The sequence below is a fragment of the Elgaria multicarinata genome, chromosome 12, assembly GCF_023053635.1.
Source record: "Elgaria multicarinata webbii isolate HBS135686 ecotype San Diego chromosome 12, rElgMul1.1.pri, whole genome shotgun sequence".
Lineage (NCBI taxonomy): Eukaryota > Metazoa > Chordata > Lepidosauria > Squamata > Anguidae > Elgaria > Elgaria multicarinata.
The window spans coordinates 423,433-441,126 of record NC_086182.1 but is presented as its reverse complement, the minus strand read 5'-3'; the positions used below and the strand labels follow the sequence as shown (position 1 = coordinate 441,126).

At 49.8% G+C, this 17,694-nt stretch overlaps 1 protein-coding gene across 1 annotated transcript in view; it reads right to left on the bottom strand.

The window, feature by feature from the left end:
• NPC1L1 (NPC1 like intracellular cholesterol transporter 1) overlaps positions 1-17,694 on the bottom strand; it is a 45,073-nt gene that overhangs the window by 8,631 nt on the left and 18,748 nt on the right. Inside the window, exons 6-12 of the mRNA XM_063139441.1 lie at positions 8,668-8,796; positions 6,793-6,975; positions 5,712-5,826; positions 3,759-3,886; positions 3,430-3,567; positions 2,369-2,458; positions 665-855 (exon numbers count right to left, since the gene is read on the bottom strand). Coding sequence (XP_062995511.1) covers positions 665-855; positions 2,369-2,458; positions 3,430-3,567; positions 3,759-3,886; positions 5,712-5,826; positions 6,793-6,975; positions 8,668-8,796 — 974 coding nt within the window. The remainder of the gene's footprint in view (positions 1-664; positions 856-2,368; positions 2,459-3,429; positions 3,568-3,758; positions 3,887-5,711; positions 5,827-6,792; positions 6,976-8,667; positions 8,797-17,694) is intronic.

The following is a 17,694-nucleotide window of genomic DNA, read 5'->3' as shown; positions in this document are numbered from 1 at the left end:
CCTCTTGAGGTGGCACCTCTAGTGGCACCAAAGTCTCAGGGTCTCTGCCCGGGGATTGCTGCCTGCCTCCACCATGAGCTGCCCCCAGAAGGGCAGACAAAACATCTGTCTGCCAAAAGCCATTTGGCAGCTGAGGGATGGCTGCAGACATAGGCCTGGTTTGGTTTTGGGTTTGCTTAATGTGATGTTGAACGTCCATTGAAGAGAAAGGCTGTGAGGGCCGTTCATTCCAGGAGGCTTGCTGGGGCCAGCTCTGCCCAGAGCAGGGGTGGGCAGGGAGTTGCCGTCCAGCTGCTTTGGATTTCAGCTTCCGCCATCCCTGACAGTTGGCCATGCTGCCGTTGATGAAGTCCACAGCAGCAGCAGCAGGCCTGCCTTCCGCCCACCCCTGGCGGAAGCACGTCACCACCTTGGACAGCTGCTGCTTCGCCCTCTGAAATATGACAGCCCCCCCTCCCCCCACTCTCCAAGAGAGCGAGAATCAAAAAACAGGGATCTTCCTTCCTTCAAGCTTCAGAAATGCAGCTCTCCCCCATCATGGTGCATCCTTCGTGAGGGTATGTGGAGGGAGAGGAGGGGAGGTGCAGCCACTTCCTGTCCTACTTGAGCCTGAGGGAGAGAACTTTGTTTCCATGCAGTCCGGGGGCCAATCGCAGTGACTTACTCCTCAGGGAATTGTGTGGCATATTGGATCTTCTGCATCATGGAGTTGTCATCACAACCTGAGCTGGAACAGACAGCATTCATTCCTGCCACCGTGGAGAAGTTGTAGCCCCCAGTGGTGACAAAGTAGGTTGGGGCTCCCACCATGAAATACTGGTTCAGGTACTGGAAGTATTGCAGCATGTAGGAGTCCTGGGGGTGGCAGGTGAGGAGAGAGCGTGAGGAGCTGCCCCATCCATAGCTCCCAAGGCTTTGGAGATGCAGCTGCTGCTGCCTTCCTGGCACCCCAGAGATGAGCCCAGCCACCTGCCCGGCTCTGCTTAACGGTGCCCACTCCAGCCCTGCCACTGGCTGCCCTCAGCCAAATAAGGAGCAAAACGTTTTTGTGCCCATGGTGTGTAAAGAGAAACTCCAAGCAGCCTATAAGGTAAAGAGAAACTATACATATATGTTAAATGCACTGCTCTCTGTCCGTAAGTGGATTTAAATTCAACGTGTTTCTTTTTATTTATTTTTCTTTCTATTGGTTTGTTTAATCTTCTTTTTGAAAAACTAATAAACTCTTTAAATAATAATAATAATAATAATAATAATAATAATAATAATGGTTTCTATGCCCCTGCAGCACCCCACAGGGTTGTTGTTGTGAGGATAAAATGGAGAGGAGGAGGAGGAAGATTATATACGCCACCTTGGGTTCCTTGGAGGAAAAAAGGCAGAATATAAAATGCAATAATAATAAAATAAATAATAATAAAAAATAAGCTTCCGCCTACCCCATGCCTTGTATCTTCAGGACTGGGGCCCTCTCCCCTCTAGAGCCACAATAATTAGTTTCTGTGCAATGCTTTTTAATATGTCATGACCCTAGACGAAGCTCTCCTTGTGCTCCTGGCCAGATGTGCTTCTGGCTCCTCTTGAATCTAGAGGGGCATCTGAGGACTTTGCAGTTCGATTAGCAACAATCAAATGTGGATTGGTATTTCCATGGGGTAGGTGTCCTGGTGTGCTCTTGGCTCAAGAGGTGTTGTACTATAACTCCCATAAGCCTTCTTGGTGGCTGCTCCAGTGCTTTGGAACTCTCTTCCCGGGGAAGCTAGGCTGGCTCCCTAAGCAGGCTAAAACTTGTTTGTTCCAGCAGGCCTTTGGAGAATAATCTGTCCCTCCATCTATGTTAATTGACTTATAATTTTGTTGTATATTTTAAATGTGTTTTTTCTTTATTCCTTTTCAATGTATGTTTTAAACTTTGTAAGGCCCAGTATTGGGCAAAAGGCGGGATACAAATAAATAATAATAATAATAATAATAATAATAATAATAATAATAATAATAATAATAATAACAACAATAAGCCCAAGCCAGCATGACCAACCATCAGGGATTCTGGGAACTGTAGTAAAAAACATTTGGAGGGCACGATGGGAGAGCTTAAATATCTCTAATTAAAAAAGAAAAGGCCAAGTAGGGTAACTTTGTTCAAAACATTCTACCAAGTTGGAGGGAAGTGAAGATCCAGTGTTTGAAATAGCTGAACATGTCAGCAGGTGTCAATGAACAGGAGGAGGAGGAGGAGGAGCAGCTATGGGACAGTGGGTGGGTGGGAAGGGGGCTGTCCTCCTGCCGGCCCCTTCACTCTCTCTGGAGACAGCTGTGGAGAGGCCTCTTCAGCTCCTGGCAGGGCAACCGGCCAGCCCTGTCTCACCTTGGGCACTGACAGCTCCTGGTTCAGCCCCACTTCTATGTTGAACATCAGGATGATTCCAGCACAGAACAGGATGGTGAAGAGCAGCACCTGGAGACAGGATGGTGAGTGGGAGGAAAGCACAGGTCGTGGCGGAGCGGTCTCACCACCCCACCTACCACCCAGCCCTCAGTTTGGTCAGCCCTCCCTGTGATGTTCTACTGTTTAAAGTTAAGTTGTAAAGTATAAAGTATTAAGAACTGTAGAGTTTAAAAGGTAGTACTTACAGTGTGTAAGTTGCAGGTTCGTAGGTATGAGTCATGAAAGGGTTAATGAGTGCTGGATGAAGGTGAGTGTTGATTGGATGTTGGTGGGGAGTGCCTGGATTGGCTGTGTGTGAGAGGGGGAGGAGTCGGAAGACTGAGCTGAATAAAAGAGGACTGCTTCTGGGGCAAAGGATGGAGAGAGAAAGCCTTGAGTCAGAGTCAAGGAGGGTCTGCGTGTTTTGTTGCTTTGGGAGAGCAGAGTGTGAGAAGAGGAGAGTGTAGTTCGAGTGGGTAGAGTAGGCAGGAGGGCTACGGAAAGTTATATTGTGAAACGTTTAAGTGAATGAACCAAAGAAACCATCACGCTCTGTGCTTGTAACCATACGCTTGTAACTGAAGGAAACCAATTCGCTTTGAACCGGAACAATCTTCTTGTTAAATAAATATCATTTAATTAATCCTGGTGTGCACAGTGAAGTACCTGGGAAAGGGTACAAGTGAAATCTATGGTGGCAGCGGAAGGGAGAAGGTTTGAGTAAAAGTGTTGATCTGGGCTGTTGTGGGGCCTAAGCTGAAGCAGGCGCGCCACAGAGACAGACGTGGCATCTATAGCCCTAACTTGTGCACCTGAGCTGAGTCCTTTGGCGTCGCAAAAGTAGTGAAGCGATCCAGGAGGCTACCCAGTGGAGGGTGGACATCTCTCCCGTGGCAGCAGGTGGATTAAGAAGAGTCCTAGAGCCAAGGGGGACCGTTACACTCCCCCCTCCCGCCTCGGATCCCCAGGCCTGCAAGACCCCACTTCCCAGCTGCACTCACCACCAGGGTGCGGACAACGCCGTTGAGCAAGACGGGCGCGTAGTAGCGCTGCATGAGAGTGCCGAGGAGCCCATCGTGCCTCTTCTCAGGAGCCCTTTCCTCAAGGCGGAGGCAGCAACACAGGTCCAGGCGGGAGGCCTGCCGGTGCACAGAAGGCAGTGGGGAGGGGTGTTAGCTTGGCACCAGGAAGGAGGAGCCGCAACAGGGAGAGGCGTTGGCCTGCCATCCCTGGCAGACAGCTCAGGACCAACCAGGAGTGTTAGCCACCAGATGAGACATCCAGGAGCCGCTAGAAAGAAACCCTCCCCACATCTTCCAAGATCCCTGACCTTCTGCCTGTGGGCATCCAGAGACACCAGGGCCACAAACATGGACATCTGGAGCAGGAAGTCCAGGAGCACAGCCAGGGCAGCATTGAGGGCAAAAGTCCGAACAGCAGGCATCGGAGTTAAGGCACCTAGTGGTGGTGGGGGAGAGGGGAGGGAGGCAGAAGCAAAGGGATGGAACAACCACAGGCCCCATCCAAAGCAAGCAGCAATCCTCTCTCCCAGGCTTGGGAACCCCTCGCCCGTAGGGCTTCCATCTTGCCTGGATTCAGGTTCCGTTTATTAGCCTTCATCAAGCCCATTACTAATTCTAGGCATTGGTCCCCTAACAACTGTTCCCAACAGCTCCATAAAGATGTTAAATAGCTTTGGGGACAAGATGGTGCCCTGCAAAACCCCATAGCTCAATTGCCAAGGGGCCGAGGAATGGTCACCCAAATGTTACTCTCTGGAAACGGCCCCATAGGTAGGACTGGAACCACTGTAGCACAGTGCCGCCAATGTAAGGCTGTACACAGCCCTCCTGGCTTGCCTCAAAGGCTACTTCGGGGCCTCCAAAATGGCCTCAATTTGATTCAGCGTTCTTGGTGGGGGGGCGTCTTGCCTTGGCACCAAAGCCGAAGCAAGATCGGTCCCCTCTCCAAAGCGGCTTCGACTTGCAGGTTCCTTGGTGCCAGCCACAAGGCCGACAGGAGTCAATGGGACTCCCAACTCCCCATTGCCCGCTTGCAGCCTCATCACCGCCCCCCCCCTTCATAAAGGAATGGTCCTTTATGGCCACCTTAATTTACATCCATAGATATAGTAAAAACAAAGAGCCACTGTGGCCTTAACTTTAAATCTCAGCTGTCTGGGAGGAGAACGCAATTTACAGGTAAGTCTTGGTAGCAGTGGGGAAGGAGAGAGAGATGAGTCCAATGGACTCACAGCCAGCCTTGTGCTGCCTTTCCTAGGTGAGCGGGGGATGGAGTGGTCCCAAGGTGCCTCGAGCCTTCGGAGCCAATCTGCTTTCACCTCTGGGTGCCTCGGGCTGACCCAGTGCCAACTCAGATTCGGGCCGAGGCAGGCCAAATCGATGCACAGCCCTACTCCAATGCCCATTCCATGGAGTCGATCCGGGACGATACTATGGTTGATGGTATCAAAAGCCAATGAGAGATCAAACAGAATTAGCAGGGTTCCATTCCCCCTGTTCCTCTCTCGATAAAGGTCATCCATCAGGGCGACCAAGGCTGATTCAGTCCCATAACCAGATCGAAACCCAGGCTGGAATGGGTCTAGATAATCAGTATCCTTCAAGTGTGCCTGCAGTTGCTCTGCCACAATCCCCTCATCTACCTTCCCTAAAAAGGGGGTGCTTGTGATTGGGTGGTAGTTGTCTAGAACCATTGGGTCCAGGGTGGGCTTCTTCAGGAGTGGTCACACTACTGCCTCTTTAAAGACAGCAGGGACTACCCCTTCCTGAAGGGAAGCATTTATCACTGCCTGGACCTACCCAGTAACACACACTCAGCTAGCTTTTATTAGCCAGGAGGGGCAGGGATTGAGAAGGCACATGGCTGGTTGCAGTGCTACAAGATCTTGCCCACATCATCAGGCTGCAGCAACTGGATTTGATCCCAGAAAATCAGGCAGATGGTGGCATCAGAGACCTCAGCTGGATCCAGGATAATAACAGTGTCAAGTTTGTTGCTGCGACAGCCTGGACCTCTGCCCCCATTTCCCTCCCCACAGCTAGAGGAGAAGGATGAAAGCAAAATCTCTTGCCTCTGCACACCAAAGGGCCCAAAGCCAGCACCTGATCCCTACATTCTATGACTTTCTAAGGTTGCTGCCAGCCATTTTCATCAGCCAAACATGAGTTCTGCCACCCCCTCTGAATGTCATGCCCAATGTGTCACTTGACATTCAGAGTTTTGCACTTCACCTCGACATTAGAGGAAGAGATCCACTCACCCAAGAAGAAGCAGATGACTTCAGAGAGGCTGCAGAGAAGCATGCTGGGGCCGACATCACCCAAGACCCGCCCAATGCGCTGCTCTATGGCTTCCCCAGGCTGTAGTTCTGATCGCTGCAACGGCAGGCAAAGACAGGGCTGAGAACATAGGCATGCACAGGGTGTGTGTGTGTGTGTGTCGTGTGTACCCAGGCACACCCTAATGTCTCTCAAGGCTGCTGCGTATGCTCCCCGGCCAGCCAGGCAGCTCATAGATGCTCCCTGCTTGGTCCAGGTTCCATCTTCCTGAGGTACAAAGGGACAGAGACAAGCAGCAGCAGCAGCAGCCCCAACTGCCCCTTGATTCCAACGAAGTTACATGTGATATGATTGAAGAATTTAAGTCTATAACACCTAGTGAGTGGTGTTGCAGTCTCTTGGACAGGAAGATGAACAAACCTTAATCTGTTTTGGTCAATTTGGGTTATCTCATTATCCGGTTAAAGATAAAAATCATGAAAATTGACTGTTTCTTTATATACCCCTGGTTATCACTAGAGCAAAAAAAAAAATGGTACTTTGTGTCTTGTTTTTTAAGTTTATATTTTTAATTAAATTTTAGTTATTTTTTTTAAAAAAAGTTTAGTTAAGTTTTAGTTTCTTTAGTTTGTTGATGAATAAAAATAGCGTCCTTTATGATTGAGTATTCAGTAAATGTTCACCTTTTAAAAAAATAATCCCTGGGTGCACACCCTAATGAAATGTGCTGCACACATCTATGGCTGAGAGGTGGGGTGTGTGTGTGTGTGTGTGTGTGTGTGTGTGTGTGTCCCACTAGCAGACCACACAAAACGACAGCAAAGCTGTGCAAAGGTTCCCTCTTCCTTCATCCCCAAACTGGCGTATGATGCCTAGTTCTCATGAGGTCTAGGCATACGCCAGGGCACAAGTTGCATCAAACGCAAGTCTAGGACAGTTGCCTACCTCCTGTTCCCTGGGTGCCCTTCTCCTCCCCGTGACCCCAGCTCTGAGGAAAAGCTCCTCAGTTGTTGCCAGAGCAAGTGCCCTGGTCTCACTGCTCTCTTGTGGCGTGTCTCGCACCTGGTACTCCAGCACGAAGATGAAGATGTTGTCGGCACCAACTGCCAGCACCAGAAAAGGTACGACCTCAATAATGATGAGGGAGGAGGGCACCCCCAGAAAGGCGTAGAAGCCCTGAGATGACAGGACAGCCCCCAGGACCACCAGGATGCCACCCAGGCCCAGCGTCACCTTGGAGTCCACCTGGAAAGGAACAGCACATGAGCAGAGCGACAGCTGGGCTGGAAGGCCTCCCTGGTGGGCCTTGTTGCACTAGCACAGGATGAGCAACTGTTGGACTCTGGAGGGCTGTGTTCCCTTGGGGGCAATCTCTCGAGGGGGGCTGTACCCCCCACTTCTCCTGATTCTGGTATGATGATGATGATTTTCTAAGCCTAAAGCAGTGGAGGTGGGGGGGCTTCTTCAGGATCATAAGGGGGGGTTCCATTCTTCTTCCCCTCCAATCCGCTCCTCTCCTTTCGAGGCTCCTGGCCAGAACCAGCAAGCGAAGGAGTGCTGATCTGGGCTCTGGCCAGGGAGCGCCAAGGGGGAGGTTTGGGGTGCCAGCGGCCAGCGCTTTCTGAGCAGGGTGGGCCGTGACTCTAGCTGGCCTGCGAACGGACCAGGAGGGTCCCTGTGGCCATGCTCGGGCTGGGGCCTGGGCTTGTCCTTGGAAGCCAGAGGCAAGCCTCCAGAGCCCCTGAGAAACCATCTGCAGGAGGCCTGGGAGGGCTCTGCCGGAAGGACAGGGGTGGTCTGGGTATTTGGCCTCTCAGGAATGCTGCTGCCCTTCGCAGCGGCTTCTCTTCCTCATACTGCCTGCCCCCAACACCCGCTGGTGGGTCCCATGGCCACTGCCCCATGAGCTCTGGGGAAACGGCCCAACCTGTAACCCATTCAGATCAAATCAAACGATGCAAATGTGGCTTGTGTACCATCTTCTCAGCATGGATCGGAAGGGGGGAGAGTTGGTTGCCCCCACCCCACCCACGTTTAGCCTGTGTTACAACCCCAAGATTCCTGGCCTCCTCATCAAGGGCCCCCAAGGGTGGGCCGCCTTCCCCCTCCCAACCCAGCCATCCCCTTTGAGGGGAAAGCAAACAGCTCGTGTGCTCCTGCATCGACATCCCAGCTTTTGCCTGGAGCTCCGGCTCAGCCATCCATGGCTGGATCTACACTACTGCTTTAAAGCGCTTTATAACAGTTTTATAGCGCTTTAGCGCTTTATAACTGTTATAAAGCACTTTAAAGCAGTAGTGTAGATCCGGCTCATCTTGTTTGGGAAGCTTTTGGATTTGTTTTTTTGAGCCCCCCTCCCCGTTCCTGGGCAAACCTGTGCAGCATGTTCTGTTGGAAAGTATTCCAGCTGAGCCTCTAGCACCTAGAGGGTGCACAATCCGGCCTCCCCACCCCCCAGTTTTACAAGCAGTCGTCACGGGTGCCCTGCCCACCCACCCCCACTGCTGCAGTTCCCAAAGAACACCCCCCAACCCTCCTGCCAGCAACACTCCTCTCCCAGCCCCACAAAGATCCCCATCTTTGGAGATGGCCGTTTTGTCACTGCTGGCAGTGGTGGGGAAACAGCGGCCTCAGCAGAGATCCCTGGGAGATGGGAGAGGCCTTCACTGCCCCCCCTGCCCCCCCCCGTACCGCCCCACACCCACCGCCCCTGGATTGCACGGCAGGGAAGCTTAAACTTCCTCATCCCTGCGTGATGAGATGTGTGTAGCAGCTCCTCTGACTGAAAAGGTTGCACACCCCCAGCTCTACAGCCACCGGAAGAGGGCCAATATGCGGGGTGGGGCGGTCTTTTCACATATAGAGAAGCAGCAGCACCCCCTGTCCTCGGCTGCCATCCTGGTCCCTTTCCCCTTGCAGTGGGGCAGCCCTTCATACCAGGATGTGCCTGCAGTTGGAGTATTCGCCCAAGGCCAGTGTGATGTACAGAAAGATCACCAGGTAGCTGATAGCAAAGATGGGGAGGTCTTCCCAGGTGGTGCGGCTTATTTCATCCTCCAGGGAGCGCTGCAGTCACGGGGTGGGGGGTGGAGGGGGCCATGGAGAGAGAGCAGCTAATTAAAACATTGACAGGAGGAGAAGCCGGCTCAGGGTGGGTTGGTTAAAACTGTCTTTCTTAACATATATCCTAGGGCAGTTTAGAATAAAATTAAAACAATTAATACAAGAAGGGAGATACAAGAAGCCCTAAAGAACAATAAAGTTAGCTACACAGGGCCTGTTCAGACAATACACTAAGCCATGGAGCAAATTGTTAGAGAGAGAGTGTGTTTAAACTGTGGTGATGCAGCCACTGTGGTTAGGAATGGTTCGTGCGACACACTAAGTCATAAACTACACCAATATAATATAAAAACAGTACAAATTTTGTAATAAAATTAAGCTAGAATAAAAACCAAAATAAAAGCAAGGAGCAGCACAAAGTTCTACGAATACTTTATATATATATATGAACGAGGACTTAAAAGCCTTGGAGAATAAAAAGGCCTCCCCTTGTGACAGAAGAGACCACGAAGTAGGCACCCAGTGACCCTCCCTGGAGAGGCATTCCACCTCTGTCAAGGCCTCGCTTCATTTGGTAGAGGCCCCTGGAGATGACCCTGAGGTCTGCACCAATAAGATACGGGAGGAGACCCTCCTTCAGGCCACTCAGCTGCAAGCCACTGAAGTCTTTGAGCATCAACACCAGCACTCTGAATTAGGCCTTGAAATGGCCTGGGAGCCGGTGCAGATCACAGAGCGCTGGTGTCATATGAGTGCATTGGCCAGTCCCCGTTAACCACTGGAGAGGAGAGTGGAGCCACTGGAGAGCAGTGTGGTGGATGCCGGCAGGCAGGCAGGCCACGGAGCCACAGGCCGCCGCTGCTGCTGCTGCTGCTGCTGTGGTGAGGGAGGGACAGAGGGAGGGAGCAGCTGGCTGGTGCCGATGGGGTAGATTGAGGCCTTTCTCCTGTGTATGTAATGACAGAGGAAGCAGGGCAGAAGGGGGCACAGTAAGGCACCCGCCATAGCTCTCCCTGCACCTTTTCCAGCACAGGGGAGGGATTGGGACGTGCAGTTGGGATTGGCGGGCAGACAACGTGATTGGGATTAGGGAGCCCTCGGCAAGTCTCTTATGTTGGACTGAGGGTTGAAGTACATGTTACCTGCGTGCAAGCACTGGACAGCGTCTGTGGCTCCTGCCTGCTCTTTCTTGCCCATTGTCTCTGGGCACTGTGGATTGGGTCCATACCTCAGGGGAAGCCAGGAGCAACCCCCCTCCCCGCCTCCTCTCAGGGAGGTGCAACATAGAGGCTTGGTCATAGGGCAGCTGCAGCAGCCTCATCCTCTCCCTGGCAGATCTATGTTGGGGACTGGGCACAATGGGCCCTATCCTGCCCCACCACACCACCCAGAGAGAGGGAGGTGAGTGGAAGCACTGGCCCTACTAAGATCCATTGCAAGAGCTGGTTTGTGCCCGTTCTTATGCTTTATCACACAATCCTTTGCATGTTTACTCAGAAGTCAGTCCCAGGCTGAGTTCAGACGACACGCTATTCAGCAGTTGTTCCCCATTCTTTTCCTATTACCGCACCCCCACCCCCAGTTGGTTAGCGTGTCATCCAAACTCAGTCCCAGTCTGTTCAATTGCCAAATTGCGCTTTCTCCCGGATGAGTGTGCATAAGATTGCAGCCTTAGCTGCCTTCCGAAAATCTCTGTAAATTTAATCTCAAAGCCAGTATTCTAATTATATAATTAATTACTTAGATTTATATTCCACCCAACTGACAAAAGCCATTAGGGCCGTTAACAATAGTTCGATGCATCTTATCTTCGTTCGTGCATAAGAAGCCAGGCCGTGCTCCAGCATGATCTGAGAGAGAAAAGCAGAGAGAGGCCTCTCTCCACTTGAATTTGAAAGGGGAAGGGGAAAAGAATTGCAATGCCCCACGGCCCTTCCTGGGTCAAGAGGATTCAGCAGGGCCTTCCTCCATCTAGTTTCAGGGTTGCAGCAGCACAGGAGTGCTAAAGCAATTCCTATTTGCCCCTGCTTATTTTAGGGTGCCCAACCCCACCCCCTTTCAAGCAAATATGTCGTAATCTGCAAGCGGTTCCTTTGGTAAACATGGTGGGGATGGGGGGAGGGTCTTGTGTTACTTTCAAAACAGAGTTACAACACAATCCTAAGTATGTCTACTCAGAAGTAAGCACCACTAAGCTCAACAGAACTTACTCTGTGGTAAATATGCATAGGGAAAAAGTAGAGAGGGTGCAGAAAAGGAAGGAGTAACGGGTATCGATGAAAGCACTGCAGAAACAGGGTGTTATAGGATGCTTAATCATAATTAATGCCCCTAAACATATGCAGAGTGCCTCTCCTTCAGTCCTGCATAACTGCATTTCAGTCCCAATCAAATAATCACAACAGTGAACCAGAGAGGTTTTCCACTGAAAAACTGTACATGGTCACAGATGCTTATTTTTAAATTTTAATTAAAAATATATTATCCTTTTCTATAACAAAACAGTGCTCACTACTACGTAAGTGTGTTCAGCACCAGGACAGCTGAAGGAAATCCCATTTTATTACTGTAGCCATGCTGGTCCAGGGGCGCCGGCTGCTGACACATTCAGTGAGTGCCAGAGGCCCTCCTTACCTGTTGCCCAGGCCCCTCGTCTGGGTTAGGGGGACAGAAATGGTTTTGCTGCAGCAAAAAGGGATGTGCGCAGCAATGCCTGGTCTACGGGCAAGGTAATAGGGGAGTACGTAGAGTAGCTTGGCTTGACTCGCTACGATGTGTATTTCCTCAGCTCTGAAAGCATCTTTCTGGAGTGCTGGTTGCATGATCCATGAGGCCAGGCTCTGGGGAGTGCACAGTCCTCCTCCACAGCAGGGGTTTGCACTTTTGCTGCTTCAGAGAGAGAGAGAGAGATGCTGTGCCATTAAGGGCAAGCTATTCCACCTGCTGCCCTCATCCCAAACTGCAAGGCTGGAGCTGCAGTCTGGGAGCCACACCCCCACCCCTGCTTCAGAAGGAGCGATGCTATTCCAGCCAAGTTAATTTTTCTTATCTGTTCTGTTTTGCTGTAAACTTGCATTTAGTAGAGTCAAATGGATTATTGTATTTATTGTATTGTAAACTACTGATCTACTTTATTTTATTTACAGCACTTTGTAATAAAGTGCTATATAGATGATGGTGTGTAGCATCCTGAAGACTCACAAATTTATTTTGGCATAATAAGCTTTCATGGACTAGAGTCCATAAAAGCCAAAATAACGTGACTGACTTTTGGTATTGCACATCTGGACTTGGTGGGAGTCATTTGCTGTTCCGCCTCAGGCAGCCAAATGTCTTGGGCCGGCCCTGCCAGAAACCACCCACTTGAGCAACTTGCACAGGAAGTGGATAATGGCAACTAGCCTATAGTTGTTGACATCTTCCAGATCCAAGTTAGGCTTCTTCATGAGTGTCTTAATTAAGGCCTCCTTTAAAGAGGCTGGTACCACCCACTCCCTCAAGGAGGAATTTATGACTTCCTGGACCAGCCAGGCATCCGTGCCCTATTAGATGTAATAAGCCAGGGAGGGTAAAGGTCAAATATACAGGCGGTCAACTGGACATAGCTCAGCACCTTGTCCACATCTTTGGGCTTCAACCATTGAAAGCCAACCAATAAACTAAACCAGTTGTTGCTTTGGACTAATGGAACTGCATTGAGTGTGGTGTCCACGTTGTGACAGATGCAGGTGACTTTAGCCCTGTTCAGTTCAGCTTTTAAATTACACAGAGGGAGCCCGAGATGCAAACTCCGCCCCCTCCCCCCCTCCACTCCTAACCTCCCTGTGCTGATGGGAAAGATCTGCAGAGGAAATGTAACCATGTTCAAGTGACAAACATGGATTATGACAAACCACATGGATCTTTGTAATCACAATCCTTTGGATGAGCAGCAAACCTTCCCTGCTGACACGAGAGGGTGGAGAGAGGGAGAGGCACATCCTTGGCAACCTCTGCATTCTAAAATGTGACACCCGGGCAGGGCTTTCATCTTCAGTGTCTTGTGCAATCTTATCAAAGCCTGCTACCACAGGTCCCACCAATTCTCTTCCTGGCCGAGGTTGCAACAGGCCACAAACCACCTGGGAGCACCCACTAGACAACACGAAGTAGGCGCAGGGGTGGTGGAAAAGAGCCGCCCTCACTGCCACATGTAGGGGACAAGACAGGGCTGCCCACTGTCACCGCTATTGTTTATTTTCATGCTGGAACTGCTGAATTGAGATATAAGACAGGATGAGCAAATTGGAGGAGTAAAGATAAAAAAGGAGATATATAAGTTGAGGGCATTTGCGGATGACTTAGGACACAGCTAGACCTAAGGTTTATCCTGGGATCATCCAGGATTCACCCCTGCCTGAGCACTGGATCCCCTGTGTGTCACCTAGATGAACAGGTTTGACCCCTGGACGATCCAGGGATAAACCTTAGATCTAGCTATGGCCTTGGTCTTTACTCTGGAAGATCTTTTAAAGGGTATCGAAACTTTGATGAGCAAATTGAAAGAATTTGGGGCAGTAGCAGGTTTTAAAGTTAATAAACAGAAGACAAAGATGTTAACAAAGAATATGAACTCCCAAGAACAATTAAAACTAGGGGTGTGCACAGACCCCCCGCTCCGCTTCACTTGCAGATCCGCCATTTTTCGGAGCGGGTCGCTCCGCCCCGCCCCCGCTCCGCCCACTTCCGCTCCGCTCCGCTCGGAGCTCCGGATCCGGATCCGGAGCTCCGTTTTTGCCCCCCCATAGGGTTGCATTGAAAGCTAAAAAAGTAAACAACTTTTTTTCCGTTGAAGTTAGAAACCTCACGTTTGGCACCATGACACCTCATGGGCGTATACACACACACGCCAAGTTTCAAGGCAATCCCATCATCCCCTGATTTTTGGCGAATTTTTGAAAATCGGGCACCCCATTCACACCCCTTGGGATAGCTCCGTCAATTTGCATGTTAGAAACCTCAAACTCGGCACCAGGGCAGCTTATCCATGTGTCCACATGCACGCCAAGTTGCAAGCAAATCCCATCATCCCCTGATTTTTGGCGCGGCTCTACCCTCTAACGCACCTCCCATAACCCTAATTCACACCCCTTTAGATAGCTCCGTCAATTTGCACGTTAGAAACCTCAAACTCAGCACCATGATAGCTTATCCACGTGTCCACATGCACGCCAAGTTTCAAGGCAATCCCATCATCCCCTGATTTTTGGGGAATTTATGAAAATCGGGCACCCCATTCACACCCCTTGGGATAGCTCCGTCAATTTGCATGTTAGAAACCTCAAACTCGGCACCATGAGAGCTTATCCATGTGTCCACATGCACGCCAAGTTGCAAGCAAATCCCATCATCCCCTGATTTTTGGCATGGCTTAACTCACCCCAAATTGTCCCATTCTACAACTACGTCAATTTGCATGTTTGAAACCCCAAAGTCGGCACCATGATAGCTTATCCACGTGTCCACATGGACGCCAAGTTGCAAGGCAATCCCATCATCCCCTGACTTTTGGGGAATTTATGAAAATCGGGCACCCCATTCACACCCCTTGGGATAGCTCCGTCAATTTGCATGTTAGAAACCTCAAACTCGGCACCATGAGAGCTTATCCATGTGTCCACATGCACGCCAAGTTGCAAGCAAATCCCATCATCCCCTGATTTTTGGCGCGGCTTAAACTTTTTAACTCACCCCAAATCAAGTCCCATTCTACAACTACGTCAATTTGCACGTTAGAAACCTATCCTTTGGTCCCATGACAGCTTACCCATGTGTCCCCATGGACACCAAGTTTCAAGGCAATCCCATCATCCCCTGATGTTAGGGGAACTTTTGAAATTTGAACACTCCAGTATGTCAGGGATTTAAAGTTGCAATTGCAGACAGCTCAATGGGGCCAGTTCCAAGGCAATCCCAACATGCCACGAGATAACCCTAAATCTTCTGGCACATTTGAAAAAGGGATTATTGAATTTGATAAAGTCTAAGTGAGCGCAGGAAGGACTTCTCCCCTTAGTCAAAGCAAGACACATACACCATCGCTGCAAGGCGGGAAGGGGAGAAGGGAGGGAAAGCAGGCAGGCAGCATGCATTGTAGTGCCGCAAGGATGGCTTGAGCACTAACGCATAGCAAACCAACCCATAAGTGGGCGCAAAGTGAGGCAAAGATGGCTGGTTGTTTCTTTCTAAGCCAGCAGTTACGCCTTGAGGGGCACAGAGGAGGACGATTGGGAGCAAACCAGGCACCAGGCGGGCAGAGAGGCAGGCAGAGTAGGCGAGGAGTCAGTCCTGGCAGATGCCCCACCACAGCAGCACCCCGGGGGAGGCGGGCAGGCAGGCAGGCAGGCAGGCAGGCTGCGGGCATTTCTGGGGGCACAAGGAAGTGATGGCTGGTTTCTAAGCCAGCATTGCAGTTAGTCACGCATTGCAAACGCAAACCATCCCAGCGAGTCGGTCACCGAGGAGGACAGGCTAGCAGAGGGGCAGGCAGAGTGACATGTCATAGATCTAGTATTGGGGAGGAGTCAGTCCCGGCAGATGCCCCAACACAGTAGCACCCTGGGTGGGCATTGGAAAACGCCATCTTGTGGGTCAATACTTCCCCCACCCCATGTCCTGCAGGGTTGCCTGCCTAACCCTTGTGGGGATGGGAGATGGAGAGCTTAGAGTTGCAGTGCCAGCAGCAGCCTTCGGCTTTCCCCTGGAACCAGTCGCCTTGCCCGCCTCTTTCCCCAGCAAGATCGCCTGGTGCTGCCTATGAAGATGCATCTTCATGCTGCTGGTTCCATAATGCCCTGTCGATGAACCCCTGCTTAGGCTGAGTTTGCAGTGGCGACAGACAGCAAAGCGGGGATCCGCTCCCAACTCAAAGTGGTCCCACACGATGCTTGTCTTTCGTTTCCGTGGTGACACCACCAATTGCCCGCCTGAGCTCTCTGGTGTTGCCACAGAAACAGGGGTGTGGGATGAGACTGGGGAGAGAGCCTCGGCCTGCTGCTGCTCCTCCTCAGCCCCCACATCCTGGAGGCCCACCGCCTCCTCCTCCTCCCCCCCCTCCACTGTGCTGAGGACCTCGTCTAGGTCCATCAGCGGGCTCGTGGGCTGAAAGGAGAATGAAGGAGTTGGGGATACTCCTCCTCCTCTAATGGCACTGCTGCCACGTGCCTCTTGCAAACGGGCACTTTTCCCATTCCCACCCTCAAAAAGAGAACGCCGGGCACAAGTTGCAGAAGAGAGTGGCTCTGCCTGCTGCTTGTCCTGCTTCTGTTTTGGAGCAGTCAGCCAAGGAGTTGCCCGTTTGAGTTTCACAGGAGGAGAGGAAGCCTGCTTACTGCTGGCAGACTGAGCCTTGCTGCTTTCAGCACGCCTGCTTCCTCTTTTCATGATGACTAACAAAATATTAATACTACTAATACTATGTATAAGGTACTACTAAGAATATGTATAAGAAGAATATAATATGTTTAAATGTAGGGAAATGGGACAAGAACAATAAAATATACTACTACTAATATGTATGAGAATATACTTATATATATATATATATATATATATATATATACTACTAAGAATATCTACAAGAATATAATAATATGTTTTAGAATATTACTAATAAATGTAGGGAAATGGGACAAGAAATGGGACAACCACTACTATAAGAAGAACAAAATATGAATACTACTACTAATATGTATGAGAATGTATACTAATAGACTACTAAGACTATGTCAAAGAATATAATAATAATATGTTTAAGAATAGGGAAATGGTGTGCGTATGCTTTCCCCAAAATGCTCAATCTGTGGCTGCCTGTTGAACTTGACAAAAGCAGCCCACTCCGTCGAAGTTACACAGAGAAGAAAAAGAGAATCCAATTTTTTTGGTATATTTGGTATATAGAAGATAGAAGGAAACACAATCAGGATTTAAGAGAGGGGAGGGGGAAAAAGAACCAACCACTACTATAAGAAGAACAAAATATGAATACTAATATAATATGTATGAGAATATATACTAATGGACTATGTGAAAGAATATAATAAAATATGTTTAAGAATATAAATGTAGGGAAATGGGACAAAAAGTGTGTGTATGCTTTCAAAAGAAAGCTTTCACAAAAGCAGAACAGTCAGGCTTTAATACAGGGAAGGGGGGGGGGGCAACCAACCCAACCACACACTCCAAATTCAAAAATAAAGTTTATATTAAATCAAAGTAAGGGGAAAACACAGGGCAAACTAAGCTACAAGTCAGAAAGAAGCAAACAAACACACACACGCGCCAAACTAAACCTATCCTAATCTATCTCCAAAGTCCAAAGCAGGAGCACTAACTAACTAAGTGTTCCCTCCACGAACGCCAACCCACAAAGAGACACAAAACAGAAAGTTCTCAGGGTGGGTCTGCCTTAGTCCCCCCTCCAACGCTGGGATTGGAGGAGGATGCTTTCTGAGGAGATCAATTCTCATCAGGATTGGGAGTTGAATGTGCCTGTCATCGCTTCCAAAAAAATAAAAAAATAAATAAAAAAAACCCAAACCCCGATTTTTTAAAAAATATTGCACGTGAACCACAGCACGCAGAAAGTTGAGAGTGGTCTCAAAATGACCCCCATCCACGACTCTCTGTGCACAAGAATTTTCAGAACGATAGCTTAAACCCCCCCCCCAGTTATCCCCGATTCTTTCCCTCAATGCAATCCTATGGGCGAAAAGCCGAAACGCAGTTTGAGCCCCGCGGTTGACCCGATTTTTAAAAAAATATTGCACGTGAACCACAGCACGCAGAAAGTTGAGAGTGGTCTCAAAATGACCCCCATCCACGACTCTCTGTGCACAAGAATTTTCAGAACGATAGCTTAAA